General features: G+C 49.1%; 1 protein-coding gene across 12 annotated transcripts; it reads right to left on the reverse strand.

Moving 5' to 3' along the window:
* Window positions 1-2665: 2665 nt before the first annotated feature.
* Window positions 2666-11649, reverse strand: C9H19orf12 (chromosome 9 C19orf12 homolog). 12 transcript variants are annotated; one of them, XM_031458540.2, is made up of 5 exons: window positions 11561-11639; window positions 10904-11034; window positions 10329-10422; window positions 6838-7007; window positions 2666-3684 (listed from the first exon to the last, which is right to left on the reverse strand). In XM_031458540.2, the coding sequence occupies exons 4-5, from the start codon at window positions 6995-6997 to the stop codon at window positions 3419-3421; spliced, it is 426 nt and encodes a 141-aa protein (XP_031314400.1). In that variant the 5' UTR covers window positions 6998-7007; window positions 10329-10422; window positions 10904-11034; window positions 11561-11639; the 3' UTR covers window positions 2666-3418. The 12 variants fall into 12 exon arrangements, with proteins under 12 accessions (XP_031314400.1, XP_064345271.1, XP_064345272.1 ...); XM_064489201.1 differs by having other exon boundaries at window positions 10242-10422; XM_064489202.1 differs by having other exon boundaries at window positions 10329-10431.
* Between the last annotated feature and the right edge of the window lie 6016 nt (window positions 11650-17665).

Raw genomic sequence — 17665 nt, forward strand, 5'->3', positions numbered from 1 at the left:
AGCCACCTCCAGCTAATAAAGCCATTTATCTCCTCCCAACAAACTGAAAACACATCAGACAGTCCCCTGGCCCTGTGTGGTTTAGATGAATCCTGGCATTTCTTAATTGCCATATGTCGATTGTTCAGGATTGAGAGACATTCTGGTTTATATGCAAAAAGGTTGCAGGAGACAGGGCTAATGTTCTGTTCATGGCTTCTTATAACCTCAGGAAGGCCCCAACCCCTTCCGAGGGCATAAAACAGCATCCTTGCAGAGCCACATCCTGGCCTGGCTGGAGACACAGAGAAGGCCCCGTGGGCCCGGCTCAGAGGGAAGAGGAGAAAGGATGTGCCCTCTTGACCACTAGGTGGCACCTGTCAATAACTAATGGGGAAGATGACCCTTCCACACCCTGAGCCCCAGTCCTCCCAGCCTCCCGCATTGCAACACACCTGGCCCTGTTTACTTCTAAGCCAGACTTCTCAAGAAACAAAAACAAAAAACAAAATAAATAAAGAAGTTCATTCTAGCTAAAAATACACCATCTGTCTGTGAAAAATCTCGCTCGGCACTGTCATGTCAACACCCAAAGCAGGTTAATAACCCGCCCAGAGCAGATGGTTCCTTTTTATAATTACTGGGTCCCCCCCAAAAGGCTTCTTCCTCAGCTTCCTCCTTACCCCCCTGGTGCTCCCCTGCTGTCCCCTGGCCAAACGGCCGCCACCTCCCAGCCAGGACCCTGCTCAGGCCAGGGCCCCCTCTCCCTCTGCTGGGCCCAGCCACAGGGACCCAGGGGCTCTCAGCACTGCCTGGGCAGGTGGCCACCAGGAGTTCCCCCTGGCCTTGTTAACAGCCCCATCCAAATTAAAACAAATCAAACTAAGATGTCAGGCATCACCAACTACTACTTCTTGGTGAGGATATGACAAAATAAGCACGCCCCAAAACCTTTTGTTGCGAGAGCAAATTATTGATACTGTCTCTCTGGAAATCGTTTTGACAGAATATAACAACAGCCTTAAAAAACACTGCATGGTTTTTAATCCAGCAATTTCACTTTGAGAAATCTACCCTAAAGACTACCATAACCCAAAATAGGAAAAGAATATTAGCAGAGAAGTGTTCACTGTAGCACCGTAACAGTAAAAGCCTACAAAGGAAACTACAGCAGGTACACGGTTTAGTGCAATGGAATAGTATAAAGCCATTACACACGTTTACAAGAGGTTTCAAATCACAAGTGTTGTTTTACGTTAATTGGTAAAAGTGTTCAAAAAGGTCTGAACAGTAAGGATGCAAACACATCAGAAATACACATACATGGCATTAAAAGGTTTACATGAATTTTTTTTTTAGTTTTTTTTCTGGGGGATGGAAGGAGGTAATTAAGTTTATTTACTTATTTATTTTTTAGAGGAGGTACTGGAGATGGAACCCAGGACCTCGTGCATGCTAAGCGTGCACAATAGCACTTTGACCTACACCCTCCCCCTGGTTTGTATGAATTAATAGTGGTTTTCTGGGCAGTGAAATTTGTAGTGGTTTTTATTTTGTTGGATTTTTCTGTGTTTTCAGCAATAAACACTGACAAATAAAAGGAAAGGAATAGTTTTCAAAGATTATCTAAAAACATAGTTAAAGGAGTGCATGAGAAATTGGTCCAGTGGCTGCATCTGGGGAGGGGCTGGAGCAGGGGTCAGGGTAAGAGGACACCTTCCTTATCCATTTGGATCTCTTGGTTATCTTCTAAGTTTTGTACCAGGTTGGTATTACTATTCAAAAATAAATGAAGAATTTCAAAGAAGATACAGAAATGGAAATACAAAAGCCATAGCTGTTTGAAGGAGAAAGCAAAGAAGGTGCTTTCAGCTCTTGGGGGAGACAAGACTTGAGGTCTGGACTCAAAGCCCATTGCAAGTCACCCAGGACCCAGCTAGTGGCTTCATTCAGCAAGGCCTGCTCTGTCCAATGCCAAATTGGCCAGCAGTCGGGCCATCTCCTCCCTGGAGTGGTTTTCCCAGGGGGGAAGGCAGGCAGGCCAGGGGAGGGACTCCAGTGGTCACAGATGCAGGACCTCTGAGCTGGGACCACCTGTGTCCCCTGGGCCTGGCATAGTAGGACCCAACACACGAGAAATGAATGGGTAGGGCTTCCCCCAACCCCCCAGTCACCTTCTGAGTCAGGAGAATCATCTCAATGGGCCTCGCCCTACCTCCCCAAACCCAAGCAGTGCAAATGACCGAAGTGGCTTCCTCAAGCCGGGGCCTGTGCCCGGACACCTGATTTGTGCTACTCAGATAAAGAGTAACTTTTCTGAGATAAAAGCTCGATCCTTCCTTAATCACCATGGGTTCCAATTCACCCTGAAGTTTTCTTTCCACACACGGAGGTGTGGGATATTGAACCGCCTCAGCGGGCATGCCTCCCTCTGCACCCCAGGGAGGCCAGTGCTGCTTCTGTCCTGGTCCCTGGAGACCCAAGAGATGTTCTGCGGTTGCTAGGGGAGGCTCAGGGCGGTGTCCACACACCTGCAGCACAGGAGCCAGAGCAGTTCTGAAAGGCAGGTCTCAGGCACTGGAACTCAGAGCTTTCTTTCATTCTTTAAAGCCACAAATCCCATACCTTCCCTTGTTTATGACTTCGAATGTTAGAGATACTTTACACAAAATAGGTACAAAAAGGACTGGTTACAAAATATTTATTGCAATTTGATGACACTTGACAGTCAAGTTACGGTTCTGAGAGCAAAGCAAAAACAGTATTAGGGGAAATTTAGGGTGGGTACATTTCTTAGAGAGAGTTTACGATCCTACCCCATCAGAAAGAGCAGTACTTTTTTACTGAAAATATTTAATTAAAAAGCAGAACCTAAGAAGTACGGTGATTTTTCAGATAGGGAAAGCAAGCCCCTGGGAGGGGCCAGAGCCCAGGTGACAGCTAGTGGGGGAGGGGCTGGGTGCCACTGACATTTGTGGCTTCACTCAGCAGGCCGAATGCCCCTCCGTGAGGCCACTCAGAAGTCACTGGGGGACCAGGGGCGGGGGGGAAGGTGCATTCAAGAGGTAAACATGATTCCAGCTTGGGCCAGCTCTGAGGTCCCGAGACCCAGGCCCTGAGAGGGGCTGGCTGTGCAAAGGGTGCCTGGACAGGCGTCATCTTCACAAGATCAGAAGGCTCAATGTGACGTTCACCATCTTCCCTGCCGAAAGGTTGTCAGGGCACAGTGGAGCACACAGCCACAGAACACAGTGTCTTCATAAATGACTTCCAGAACATGACAGGTCACAGCAGCAGCCACTCCAGCAGGAGATTTCGCTCCAGTTTAGGGTGACACACTGATGATGCGGGGCTTCCCCCAGCTCCCAGGTCACCTGCCATGAGCCAGGGCCATGGAGGGAATCACCTCGGACGGACCCCCGCTCCCCAGAGCAGCGGCCTAGTCATCGTACCGAATTTCCGCCTGGAGCTCCGTGGTGATGTAGTTGGCCAGCATCGCCAGCAGCTGCTGCTGCAGGGCCTCACTGCCCATGACCAGCATGGTCAGCTGCATGGCGTCCGTCCACTCCAGGTGCCTGAGGATGGCGACGGCCTCGTTAAAGAGCTTCTGCTGCTCGGCAGGCGGCAGCTCCATTAAGATCTGAGGAACTGGCTTAAACTGTCCACTCGTCATCCACGCGCCTAATAGACCCCCAACGGCGCCCCCTAGAAAAGAGGATTAGTCAATTAGTCGGCCTTATTGATAAATGATGGCCACAGGTTCTCAGTGAGCACCTGTCCTCTGGCCTGACGAGTGGGCACATTCATGAGCGAGTCAGAACGGGCTCGGCTTCATATCTGCTCCGCCAGGAAGGCGGAGGGCAAAGGTTTACGTGGTCTGCGGTCCATTTGGCTCAGATAATTGACACCCAAAGGTGCCCTCCCCTAAGCTCTCCACTCACTGTGCAATGTGAAGCACCTCCCACCTCAGAGCTGTGCTAGCTAAAATCCTCTTCATGGGCTGAAATGAAGGTTTCCATGCCTCCCATAAAAATTTCTCTCATCTCAAAGGAGAGGGCTGAGAAGCAAATACATTTTCAAGGAGAACCATCTCAGTGGTGAGCCCGTTCCCTCCAGTGAGTGGCTCCTCAGCCCTGAACTTTGAAATTCCCAGTGAAATCAGGTGGTGAAGAGACCCTGGGGACAGATGAGGAGGTGTCTTCTCTTGAAACATTTTCACACAACCCCTCCGAAGTTGTACAATGATAAATAACAAATTTAATGTACTAAACTATTTCTCTCTCTGTTACCTAGACGGGCACAAGCATTATTTTTAAATGTAAATTTATTATCATCAAAGTAAAAGCGTGCTATTTAAGGACCTGAAGACCTTGTATCAATGGAAAGGTCCATCTAACCAGGTCGGGTACAGTGTGCTACAGAAAGATGTCCTAGGGCAGGGGTCTCACACTCAAGGAGCCGGGCAGGTAACCGAAAGGAGTGAGGTGGGCTGCATGGGCCTGTGGTGACCTGGAGAGCTGGGTCTCTGTGCGAAGGAGCAGTGGCTACCCCGTGCCAGCCAACTGCTGCTACGTGGAATGCCAGATTTGTATCTTTAAAAAGTCCCACAATTTTAAAATATTGGCAATCAGATACTTAAAAGATGCAGCCGGGCTGGACTTGGTGACTCTCTTTGGAGGAAGAGAGTATGGAACGGGGAAACAGTAACTTTGCAGTGGACAAAACTGGCCTGAACCAGGTGCTCAAGGCGAGCATCACGAGGGAGGTCCCATGGATGCCCTGAAATGTGCTATGAGAAGCGTCCTTCACCTCTGTGGCACTCCTTCCAAAGATCCATAACCCCAGTGTAATCATGAGAAGGGCATCAGGCAGAGCCAAATTGAGAGGCATTCTATAAAATATCTGACCAGTACACCTCAAAACTATCAAAGCTGTAAAAAAAAAAAAAAAGAAGACCAGAGGAGACTAAGGAGACATGATCGTTAAATGCAACGTGGTATTGTGGGATGGATCTGGGACAGAAAAAGATCATTAATGCAAAAACTGGTAAAACCCAAATGTGTAGGCTGGACTCGGCCGATAGGCAGTAAATCCTGCTCTATCTCAGAAAGCCAAGTGTGGAGGCACCTGGAAGCACACACCTCCTCTGACGTGGGGACCGGGCTGGCCAGCCTCGGGTCACGGAGGCTGAACACTGCCCCTGGACAGACATCTGCCCCGCACTCTGAAAGAAAGCAGCATTCCAGGGAGGCAGAGCCAGTCATTTGCAAGTTTTACTGAACTTTTCCTCATGACACCAGTGAAACGCTTAGAGCCGACAAGAGTTGCACTCATCTGCACTAAACCTTTATGAGAACATCAATATTTGATTTAGAGCAGCACTTAATGTGAAAAGTCGCCAGGAAATATCGACCAGCAAATTACTAACTCTTTGGAGAAGAGAAAATTCCTTTGTTTTCTGGGTAAAATGATGCTCCCGGCCATGACCAAGGGCTGCAAGTAGTGAGTGAATCCCCTGGGTTCTCTTTGCAGATATCCTGTTCTCTATCAGCTTTTCCTCAATCTGAACAAAATATATGCCCCTCAAATGGCATCTGGGCACAGCTATACGACAAATGATCGCAGCAAGCCCTCCCTGAGCACACCAGATGGGGCAGGACAAAGATACGGGATGTCACCGAGGAAGAAGGCGATGGCCTTGTCTCCTCCCCCACGGGCCACTTCCTGGATGGCAAGAAGTGGAAGCCAGAACTCACTAATGCATAGAGTTTGGAAATGGAAATGTACAGATGGAGTGTCTGGGGCCACCCCCCAAACTGATTTTTTCTCCCCAGTGTGGCCTCAGCTTAATAAAACATCCTTGAACGTCAATCCTGCTACCGAAGGGAGGAACGGAGCAAGAAGGGAGCAAGAAGCCTTGCCAGTGCACTGGGACACAGAAGCCAGCCTCAGAAGAACAGCCTGTACTCATGTGAAGACTGCAAGGAAGAATTTCTACCAGACTGTGGGCTTTCCTTGGCCCTGTATCCCCAGCACAGGCTGCCCCGCACAGAGGAGGCATTCAGTAAATATTTGCTGAGCCCGTGCTTTGCACTGATGCCCCCGTGTGACAGGGTCCATCTGAGGCACCTCAGGGGAGGCCTTATCTGTCCCCTCCCCTATGTCAGGTCGGGACAGCGGCCAGCTCTCTGACACCACCCCTAGCCCGTGGTTCAGGGCCACACGGGAATTCTTTTTGCTCCTCAGCCAAAGAAAGCAACATCACTTCTAGCTCCAAGGAACGATGCGAAAAAATCAGTCAAACTTTCATTTGTTGCCAGTAACTGGTTCCCAAACAGAAGCGGGTGCTAAAAGCAGGGGGCAGGGATGACCCCTCTGGGAGTTTGCTTGTTGCTGTTCCTACCTCGGACTGCTTGCTTTCAGAACGAGGAAGTGCTCTGTGACTGAGCTTATGTAAAATGGCCCAACAGCACCAGCCCCAAGGAGGTGCTGGGCCAGTCCCGGGTTCCTCTCGCTTCCCCTCTGCGGTGCTGGGCAGTGGTGATGGGGGAGGGAGGCTGTTCAAGGGACCTGGGACACCCTGAAATCTTCAGACCCTGGGACACATCCCTGGGGCAGGGGAGAAGTGTCCTCCAGGTCTGTGTGACATAAATGCCATTTTCAAGGGCACCCTTCACTTCTGAGACATTCACACAGAAGCCTGTGTTTTTAACAGGACTATATATGTTCCCAAAGACCATTTCTCAGAAGCAACCTTAGCTCAACAAACTTCCCACACAGGGCAGAGGCTTTCATGAGGTCCCTGTGGTTTCAAAGGCCTTTTTCCAACAACTGTCCCTGCGGGACCCTCGCACTTACCAAAGGCTACTCCTGGTGGGCCGCCAACCAAACCACCAACGAAGGCCACGGCCCCTGCGACCAGGGCGCCCCTCCCGGAGTGCCTGATGGTTGCCTTCATGTTCTTCTCCTCAGAGATGGAACACAGCAGTTTCATGATGTCCTTTACCACGACGGGCATTGTGGCAGGCCTAGAAGGAAGCGTTCCGAAGGGCACTTTCAGTGAGTGAAGGGTATATCCACCCAAACGTTACTTTTCCTATAGTTCCAAGGAAGGGTCCCCATGGTTGGTAAATAGGAGCTCTGTCATGCGCACGATGGACGGCACCCCCACAGTCACGTGACAAGTTCTCTGTCACAGAGAAAGCAGGGCAGCGTTCAGTTAATAAGCAGACAGAATCAGCCAAGGGGATGAAAGGTCTTCTCTGCCCTCTGATTAACTTCTGATCTACGCCTGATTAAGGAGGAACCCCGGCCACATGCTCCACCAGTTCACCACGAGTGAAGCAAGTCCGCGCTCTCTTGCATCAGTGCAGTGGCCTTTCACCCGGGTCAGGCAGACTCTGAGCACAAAGCCTGGCTGAGCGTGCAAAGTCCCAGCCTCACGTCCTCTTCTGTGAGACAGGGCACCTCAGCTCATGCCAAGCCAGAGAAGGGGAATGCACGGGACTCTGCGACCACACAGCCTTGTATCCACCGGTTGACCCTGAGCAGAGTGTCAGATTCCTTACCTGTCAGATGGAAATAAGCCACCTACAGGCTGGATTCTTGTAAGTGTAACTAGAATGGATACAAAGTGCCTGGAGCAAGCCTGGAACACTGTAGACTCTCAGATACGATGTCTCTAAACCAATGTTCTGTTCCTAACACACACCACTGGCTCCTACAAGCAACCACTTCTAAAGTCCATCCATTCTACTCATGGGACACCAAAGGCAGAGACAGGATGACATAGTATGATGAAACAACCAGAGAATAAAAGAAATCAGAGAGTTCTAGGGGTGTGCATATGGATGGATAGATGACAGATGGATGGACTTTTGAACAATAATCTTTAGAACAGTACTCTGGGGTCAGGGAACTGCCACTGGCAGAATGCCAGGTAGGGGCAAGGGTGAGGCCAGGGCGGGGTCAGCCCCAGGGCTGGTGGGAATGGAGAGCCCCGGCACTGACGGGCCACCTGGAAGGGTAGGAAGTAAAATCAAAGCGGCACTGAGTGGGTGCTTCCACTTTGGCTTCAGCTGGACCCAAGGCTCAATGGGCACTCTTCTTTCTCACCAACACTCCTCTTTTCATTCAAGGCTGAGACACACAAACATCCACTAAAGGAACTTGACTGTGGGAGTTTGGAGCAGACCCTATTGCTCAGTATCTTTTGGATATATGAGCTTTCTTTTTTAACCCAAGGATAATCCGGAACTAGTCTCTAATGTAAAATTATTCCCCCAATCCCAAGAGAATTCTGAGCACTGAGAACGAATCTGTGGACCTCCCATATCAGCACAGTCAGAGCTTCCTTCTAGCCCTAGGAGAAGTAAGAAGGACCCTGTGCTCCAGCCCCTGTAAATTTCCCCTTATTTTTTTTGATATTCTTGACATCAGTGATTCTATCTTGCTCAATGCAGCCAGTATAGATGGAGTGAGATTCTGTATTTACAGCCCCCAGGTGGTCTTCTGCCCTCACCTTGGACAGCAAGATGTCTGACACCTGTTACTCAGTCCTCAAGTTCAGAAATTGCAAAGAGACATCCTCTAGATGTGTCAATTCACCAAGTCGGGTGTGAGGGGCAGCAGAGGGGCAGCCCTGCAGGGTTCCCCGAGGGACTGGAGGAGAATCCAGGTGTGCTTGTCCTTGCTCTGGCTCCCAGGTACCAAAATGCCTCTTGGCTTCCAGGGGCCTCTGCTCACCAGTGGTCACCATGTTCAGACAGAGCGCATGACCCCTCCTCCTCCCTGCAAGAGAACCCCCTTCCACTCCTCCAGAGGTCAAGAATTGTCCAGGCACAAACGTCAAGATCACATTATAGCCTTGTAACAGCGAAGGAACTGCACGTGACAGAGGCCACTCAGAAACTGGGGAGTGGGGAGTAACCTGATTTGCCCAATAGCCTTGGTCTTGTAAAGCTACACAAACAAAATGTCTAATTTCAAATATGTGTTAAGATAAACCAAAGGAATTAATTTCACAGTAAAACCTTTCAAAAAGCTAAAAATCTTTCTGTAAAGTGATCACCTTCTAGCTTAGCTCTGGTTTATATCCAGCTTTTTTATTCTCAATTATGCTGGAAAAAAGAGAGATAAAAAGGGAGATGCAGCTGAGGTCCTGGGAAGGCTGCAATGAGCCTCCCACTCCCAGGGGCATGAAGACCCTGAGCCTCACTACGCTTGATCTGCGAGGCTGGCTTCCAGACCAGTGCACTCTGCCCAGACGCCACCCCTAAAACAAACCTTCTGCAGAATTACTCTCGGAACAGTTTCTGCACAGCAAGAAAATGCACGTAAAAGAGGCAAGAAACAGATACATACATACAAACCCACTTCATCCTCTACTGTCTTAAAAAAAAAAAAAAAGCTTCCAAACTGCTCTGAGTGGCTAAGTTGAAACCCACAGAGGCTAATGAGGCATTATTGTGCAAAGGCTACCTCCAACCTCCACTTAGCCCCAGTTGGGCCCCCACAAGGTATAAGCCCAGAGCTCTGCAGGGCCAGAGGGCCAGCAGGTATCATGATGTGTGGGAGGAAGTGGCCCAGCTCCTGCTGGGTCCAATGGTTTCACACCATGAGTAAAGAGGAGCCACTGTGGCTGCCTCCATCTGAGGGAACGCTGGTCTAATTTCCTTGCAAGAATCATTTTAGAAGTTGGAGCATCAACAGACTCTTGTTGTGAAAGAAAGGTTTGCAGCCCCTTCCCCTCCTCACTTCTCCAGGCTTGCCAGATTGAGCAGAGAAGCCAGTCCTGCCCCTCCTTCTCCCACTCCGGCTGCCTCTGTCTGTAAGTGGCAGAGAAGTGGGTGAGGAGGGAGGAGGCAGAAGGAGCACTCTGAGGGGGACAGACCTCAAAGGGGTGGGGGTGTTCCCTCACCCCCCCTCCCCCATACATATCACACCTATTTCAGAATCAGACTTGTCCATGAAACAGGCTCTGGCCACAGGAAGCCCATCTGCCAGCCGTAGGGAAGGCAAATGCCAATGTGAAGCCCTGGTTTCTTGCAAGCACCCAGGCTGGTCTGCTTGATTACAGCAGGGATTTGGGGGAGAGGGAGATAAGCCTGTCCCTGGGACTGCAGCCTGGCTTTCTGAGATGGACCAGATTGTGAGAGATGAGGGAGAGGAAAGCTCCAGAGCTAACACAGACCTCCATGAACACGGTTCTTCTAAACAATCAGAAAAGCAGAGCCTCGTTAAGAATCAGTGATCGCACTCACCTGGAATCCTCAGTACTTTATACTTTTCTGGTGGAATTTACAAAACTCCACTGTGCCCAGTGGCTCCTATAAATCGTGTCTTCTCACCTCTCCAGGGCAAATGCTGCAGGTGGATCCTGTGGGGCCAACTGACATCCTTCAAAGTCCAACAACCTCCATTTCTGGGCTCTCAGATATCAGCCTGCAATCCCTCAATAGATAAAGTACATTCTTTACCGGGCATGTTTGCCCTAACAAACTGATAGCCCTAGGTAATGCCTAATCTCACAATTGCTCAGGCTGGCTTGTTTCAGCCCACCTTATCAGAGTCATCAACCCTACTGCCCTTCATGACCCTCAACTTCTTATCTCACCTACAACCAATCAGAGACTTGTGCACAAGCGGATCAGGCACCTTGAGGCCCTACCTTATAAAAGACCCCAACAGCCGACTCCCTGCACTCACGCAGGCACCTCTTGCCTATGTGGCCCGCTGTTGCCTACAACAGCGTAACTATTAAACTTTTCCTTTGTTCTTCGCCCCGTGCTCACACAGACACCTCTCCTCTGTGTGCCCCGCTGTTGTCAAGGGCAGTGTACCCCTAATAAATGCCTTTACTATTCTCCTTCATCTCTGGTACATTCTCTTAGCTATCTGCGCCACCGGCCCATCCCCGGCTCACCCGCCGCGTTGTGTCCACAGCAGATCCCATCAGCAAAACGTTGTCAGATTAGCCCACAGACTGGCACTTTAAGTTAGGTGCCAGTGTTTAAATCAAGAGATTTCACATACACTTCAGATTTCTGGTTTCTCCTGAAAAAGCAAAAGAGCAAGCCACACTGGGCCCACCTTCTGCAGCAGCCCAGGCCAGAGCTGAGCAGTGCCCTAGCGGAGAACACCTGACCTACCTATCTGGCCCGTGAACAGGTGGCTTCACAACCTCTCAAATTATTCCTATTTCTTTTTTAAAAGGCTAAAGAAGCTACCAGTTCCTACAAAACTGACCTTCCCTCCTCTAAATCTGTAACATCTCTTTCTGATCATCTCTAAACCAACGTCCAGATCACAGGGCAAGGCCAGGGGTGCCCCGCCTTGCGCCGCCCGGCCCTAGGCGCACCCAGATTCTTGCGGTAGATGACACGCACGCACACCGGTTTCCTGCGGGAGGTGACACTCACACACACCTCTCAGTGCCTCCCTTTCTTCATCTGAAAAACGAAAGCACTAACAGCGCCCGCCCACCCAGGAGCGGAGAGGCCAAGCGAGCTGCGAGCCTCCCCGCAGCCGCTCCAGCCCAGCGCCGCCCCGCCCCGCCCCCAAACCGGCTCAGGCCCTTTACCTGCGAGGACGGCGCCGCGAGGTCACAAGCCGGCAGACGCGCGACACGAGGCCGCGGCGCAGACCCCACCCTCCCGCCTTCCGGCTCGGCCGCGCCGGGCCTTCCGGGCCTTCCGGGAGCTCCCACCAACCGGGTCGCGGCGGTGCCGCCGCCGCCGCGCTCCCCGCCCCCGCGCTCCCCGCGCTCCCCGCCCCCGCCTGGCTCCGGGAGCGGCCGGCCAGCTGGGGCGCCTGGAGCCGGGTACTGGGGCTCCGAGGCCGCGCGCCTTCTCGCGCACCCCTGCCCCCCACCCCCCCACACTCGTTTTAGGTTGGGTTCCTTTGGACCTTGCTCAAGCCCGCGGGCCTCTCGGGAGACCCTCTCTCCCTTTGACCTTCCACTCAGGACCCGGGGACCCCCTCCCTCTCCCTAGGCCCGGCGCCGGAGAGCAGAGCGCACAGCGGGTCTTGGCAAGTATTCGGTGAATGGGGCAGAATCACACATCACCGGGTCCCAGTGGCGGCACCAGCAGCCTCTGGTTTGAAAGGTTTGAAAAGATTTGAAAAGGCCAAGCGCCGCCTTTGTTCCAGGGGAAGGGGAGGTCCAGTTTCAAGGCAAAGCTGAGGCTGGGGAACCTCTTGGGAGGGGGCATGAGGGGTGCGGGTAACAGAAGGGCCAGGGAAAACTTTAAAGGGGCCTACCTAGAAGCCGTCCCCCCATCTTCCCCGACCCCCCTTCCCCAACGCTGGCCTTGAACCAGCTCAAATCTAAAGAAGACTTCTTTCTGGTGGCTTTCCATGGACTGTCTCACTTAATCCTGACGGCAGTCCTGCCACGTGGACATTGCCATCTTACAGGTGGGAGAAGGGAGGCACCAAGTGGCAGAGAGGTTGGTGTAGCCCAGGCCACCAAGTATCAAGGTCCAGACGCCAGTCTGGGTCCACCTGCTCCAAGCCCCGGCTTATAACCAGCGCTCTGCCTTGCTTTCTTGGGGTGCTGTGGGCACCCAGGGGCTGGGCCTCTTTCACACTGCCAGAACAATATGGTTACTTCTTCTTCATCTATTTTGAATGGGAAAGTACTTTGGGTTTGTCTGTGTGTGAGATACAGATAGATAGATAGATAATCTCACTTTATTGAGGTATGATTGACATATAAAAAGTTGTACTTATGATGAGTTTATACCTATAAAACCATCACCACCATCAGGGCCATAAATGTATACATCACCTCTGGATGTCTCCTCCTGCCTCTATTATTATTAGCATTTGTGTGTGTGTGCGCATGCGCATGGCAGCTGGGGGTGGTAAGAATACTTAACATAAGATCTGCCTTCTTAACAAACTTTAGTGTACAATACAACATTGTTAGCTGTAGACACTATGTTGTATTGTAGATCTGGAGAACTTCTTCATCTTATTTAACTGAAACTTTGTGTTCTTTCTCATCATTTTGTTACTTCTGTTTCCCCTCTGTCCCCATTGTGAAAAAGAACCAGAGTTCTCCTGGCTAGAGTGAAATAACCCCTTCTGTTCCAGAATAGGGGATTTGCCTGAGTTTGGGTGACTTTCAAGAGTGAAAATTAACTGAGGTTAAGAATAGCCCAGCTCCCTAGGGTGTCTCCAGGGCCTGGGTGAAGTTCTCCTGTTTCTCTGCAGGCAGCTCCCTCTGGTGGTACATTAAAGAACTGGGCCTGCTCGCTCCTTCCCCAGAGATGGGAGGGAGAGGACAGGGAGGGAGCAAAGATTCTGGAAAGGAAGGAAACTTCAAGGTCAAGCCCTCTAGAGAAAGCAAGCTGAGAGAAGTAATGCAAACATTTAACCCATCAGCAACCTGGGACCTTCATGCTGGTATGAATAAAGTCATAAAATGCACACACCAAAGCCCATCACGGTAACACAAGGCACCGCATCCCCATGATGGCAGCCGGGACTTCTGCAAAGTGAGTCCCAGGAACGAGGTGCACAGTGGGGTCTCCATGCTGGTGTGGTGACTGCACTGGCCCCGCATCCAGCTTGTGCTTTCATAATGCTAGCGATCTGAAGGTCTGGCTGGATGACCTTGGGAAAGTTACTGAACTTCTCTGTGCCTCAGCTTTCTCATTTGGGAAATGACAATAATAATAGTGCCTGTCTCATAGGACTATTGTGAAGATTAAAAGCAGTAATATGTGGGAATCTAGATTATTCTTGTTTACATCATAGGGTATGAAAATAAACAGCATCTCCAAAGTCCCAAATATGAGCCTCATATGCCCAGTGTGGCAGGAAATCCAGTTCTACTCCAGCCTTCACAATGTACCCTCTTCCTGTTGGGCCTTGAGTCTCCCCGGGTGCTAGGTAGTGTTCACAGAGCCAGCTGGGGCCAGAACTCAGGCAGGGTCCTCTGAGGCCAGTGCCCCCACCCTCCCCTTTTCCAGAAGCTGAGTGAGCCAGCTCCTAACTCACACAGCTCTTTCAGGATAAACCCACCCAAACTAAGGGCTGGATGATCATGTGTGCAGGCCACACACACATAAACCCCTGCAACCTCTTTTTTTTTTTTTAAATTGAAGTACAGTCAGTTGCAATATGTCAATTTCTGGTGTACAGCATAATGTCCCTTTAATGCATATATATACATATATTCATTTTCATATTCTTTTTATTTAAAGGTTATTACAAGATATTGAATATGGTTCCCTGTGCTTTATGGAAGAAATTTGTTTTTTATCTATTTTTTTATATAGTGGTTAACATTTGCAAATCTCAAACTCCCAAATTTATCCCTTCCCACCCGTTTTCCCTGTTAACCATAAGATTATTTACTGTGTCTGTGAGTCTGTTTCTTTTGTAGATGAGTTCATTAGTGTCCTTTTTTTTTCTTTAAGATTCCACATATAAGTGATATGATGTGGTATTTTTCTTTCTCTTTCTGGCTTATTTCATTTAGAATGACAATCTCCAGGTCCATCCATGTTGCTGCAATTGGCATTATTTTATTCTTTTCTATGACTGAGTAGTATTCCATTGTATAAATATACCACAACTTCTTTATCCAGTCACCTGTCGATGGACATTTAGCCCCCATGACTTGGCTATTGTAAATAGTGCTGTAATGAACACTAGGGTGCATGTATCTTTTCGAATTAGAGTTCCTTTTGGATATATGCCTAGGAGTGGGATTGCTCTTTTTTATTTTAAATTACCTCTAAGGAGGCACCATAGTCTGTGTGGTGCTTAGGGATTCCATGGGGTCTTGATCCAGCCTTGCAACCAATCCTTTTTCCCAGGGCACTCACAGGGCCAGGGTTTGGGCTCAGGAGAGGTCCACCTCACATGCTGGGCCCAGGACACCCTTCCTAAGGGCCTCTGAGTCCTTGGCCCCAAAGGCAGAGATCTCCTAGCCCCCAGTCCTTCCCCCAGGATGCCTGCCACTCCTTTCACCTGTGATGTTGGCAGCACACTTTTTGGCACATACCAGGTGATTCGTTTGCTAGTGCCCCTTAAAAAAAAAATACCACAAACTGGGTGGCTCGAAAGAGAAATGTGTTGTCTAACAGTTTTGGAGACTAGAAGTCCAAGGAGTTGGCAGGGCCACACTGCCTCTGAAACTGGCTGGGGAGAAGCCTTCCTTGCATCTTCCAGGTTCTGGTGGCAGCCACCAACCTTTGGTGTTCCCTGTCTTGCAGCTGCATCTCTGCTCTCTTGTCACATGATGTTCTCAGTGTGTATGTGTATCCAAATTTCCCCCTTCTTATATGACACCAGTCATATTGGAGTCAAGTCCCTCCCCTGCCCCCACAATGACCTCTTTTTAACTCACTCACACCTCCAAAGACCCTGTATCCAAATAAGGTCATGCTCACGAGTACCAGGGGTTAGGACTTCACAGGTCTTTTTGGGTGATACAATTCACTCCATCACACCAGGTATTCAGCAAATGCCAGCTGTGATGATTATTATCTGACCATGCACGTGGTGCGTGCACGCATGATAAGAGTACCAGTCTCAGCCACGCCTTGTGTGCGGGGGGCCATCTAGGGACAGCTTAATTCCAAAAGGGTTGTTGAGGGACAAGGTGGCTTTGGGACTGGTAATGAGCTCCTCCCAGGCTTCATCGTTGTTCTTCTAAATAATTAATTCATCTTCTTCCTTGGTGTTTACATCCTTCAAATATTTGTAGACGGTTATCATATCCCTTTAGTCATCACTTAGCGCCACTCTACATATTTGCTGTGGTGTTGAGTGTGTGTGATCCTCATTGTCATGATTATTATTATTATTATTATTTCCTCAAGGCGCACTCCCTTAGTCCCTCAGCTGCCATCATCGCTGTGTGAATTTCCTCCAGGTGCATAGCCTATCAAGTGCCAAGTTCCCAGGCGTGGAACATTAGAAGTCAGTAGGGGTGACAAGGGATGGCTTGCAGGCGCTCTGGCTCCCTGCTTCTCTGTCATTTATGTCAGTTTCCCCAAAGCCACAACAAATAAACAGACAAGCTAAGTTAAAAACGGTGTGCTTACCGTGCAAATACGGCTTCCAGACAAATCTCCCTGCCCCTGCTTCCATCCAGATAAACCCCTGTTTCCTCAACTACAAAATGAGGGTAAGAATCCCTGATCTCAACAACCTGGGGTTCCTGTGAGGACCGAATGGGGAAGAGAGTGGACAAGTGCTTTGCAAACCACAAAGTAGGTAGTGCCAGCAGTGCCTTCAACATATGATTGGATTTCTGCAAAACATTTCAGGGGGTCAGCTGTTCTAAACTGCCAGAAATGCTAAGTTAGGATTTACAAAATGAACTCGACAGAACTGAGATGTACCCTAAAATCTGTTTGTTGAAAGAATATAGAGATGCCCTGCTTTCAAAATCTACTATTAGATTTTAGTATTCCAAATAAAGTGTGGAACTCAGAGCCGGATGGGCCCTCAGAGATGTGTTACAGATGGCCCTGAGGAGGTTTTGGAAGGTTATGCTGCTATAAAAGATTTAAAAAAAAAATCCACCTTCTCTTCCATCTCAGACCTCACTGAAGAGTTCTTCTGTACCCGGAAGACTTATTTTCAGTCTGAGAAGAATGATTTTCAGTGGTTCTGTTGAACATGCAATTCTCATGCAAGTATTTCTATAATTATCCTGTTTCGGTTATTATACAGTTTCTGGAACAATAGGACTTTTATTGTATTGCCGTATCTGTTATAATAGATGTTTTATTACAGAAAATTATGGTAGAGTCACTATTATGATTCTGAAGTTTTTATTTCAAATTGCTCATAGGATGGAAATTCTTTCTCCCAAATAGTTTTTACTTTAATGGTGCTTTGGGTTTTGGGGTTTTTTTTTTTTTTTAAACTTTAGTCTGTTTGGGATTTTGTTCAATGGGAGAATGTTTTCTTTTGCTCCAGTACACGCTGTGGCTGAGAAGTTACCCCTGGTGTGTGTTTGTTGGTTTGTTTGTTCTTTGAATGTGGTGCACAGAATTTTTTTTAAAGTGTCATGTAGGTTGTTCTATATATATCTGCATGCATTAGACTCAGGCTGTCATAGTAAATACCACAGACTGGGTGGCTCAAGCAGAAATTTATTTCTCACAGTTCTGGAGACTGGAAGTCCAAGAGCAAGATCAGCAACTGCTGAAACTGATCAGCAAAGATCAGTTTCATCCTGAGGCCTCTTTTCTTGGCTTGCAGGCAGCTGCTGTCTTGCTGTGTGCTCATGTGACCTCGTCTCCCTACCCACAGGGAGAGAGAGCAGCTCTCTGGTGTCTCTCCTTATGTGGACACTAATCCTATCACATCAGGGCCTCACCCTTATGATCTCATTTAACCTTTAATACCTCCTTATGGATCCCGTCTCCTGACACAGTCACATTGAGGGTTAGGGCTTCCTGTGAATTTCAGGGACACACAATTCAGTCCATAGCACTGCATAACTTTTATTATTATTGCTGAAGAAATTCCCAGAGCCCTTGTGTTAAATGAAGTTAATAAACTAATATTTTGAGAAGGAATAAATAATATTATTGAGAATGACAAGAGAGAACTTGAAACTTCAGGCACAGTGAGGCCAGGCAATTATCCTATTTCAGATGGTAGCCCCACTAGGGGAGAAGTGTAGGGGCTGGAGTTTTTCTTGGCTAATTCT

The sequence above is a fragment of the Camelus dromedarius genome, chromosome 9 (assembly GCF_036321535.1).
Source record: "Camelus dromedarius isolate mCamDro1 chromosome 9, mCamDro1.pat, whole genome shotgun sequence".
Lineage (NCBI taxonomy): Eukaryota > Metazoa > Chordata > Mammalia > Artiodactyla > Camelidae > Camelus > Camelus dromedarius.

Excerpts from the sequence above, each read along its gene's own strand:
- C9H19orf12 (XM_031458539.2), bottom strand. The coding sequence starts at position 6,997 with ATGCCCGTCGTGGTAAAGGACATCATGAAACTGCTGTGTTCCATCTCT. Across the intron at positions 3,685-6,837 it reads CCCACCAGGAGTAGCCTTTG|GGGGCGCCGTTGGGGGTCTA; the intron begins GTAAGTGCGAGG and ends CCTCTTTTCTAG.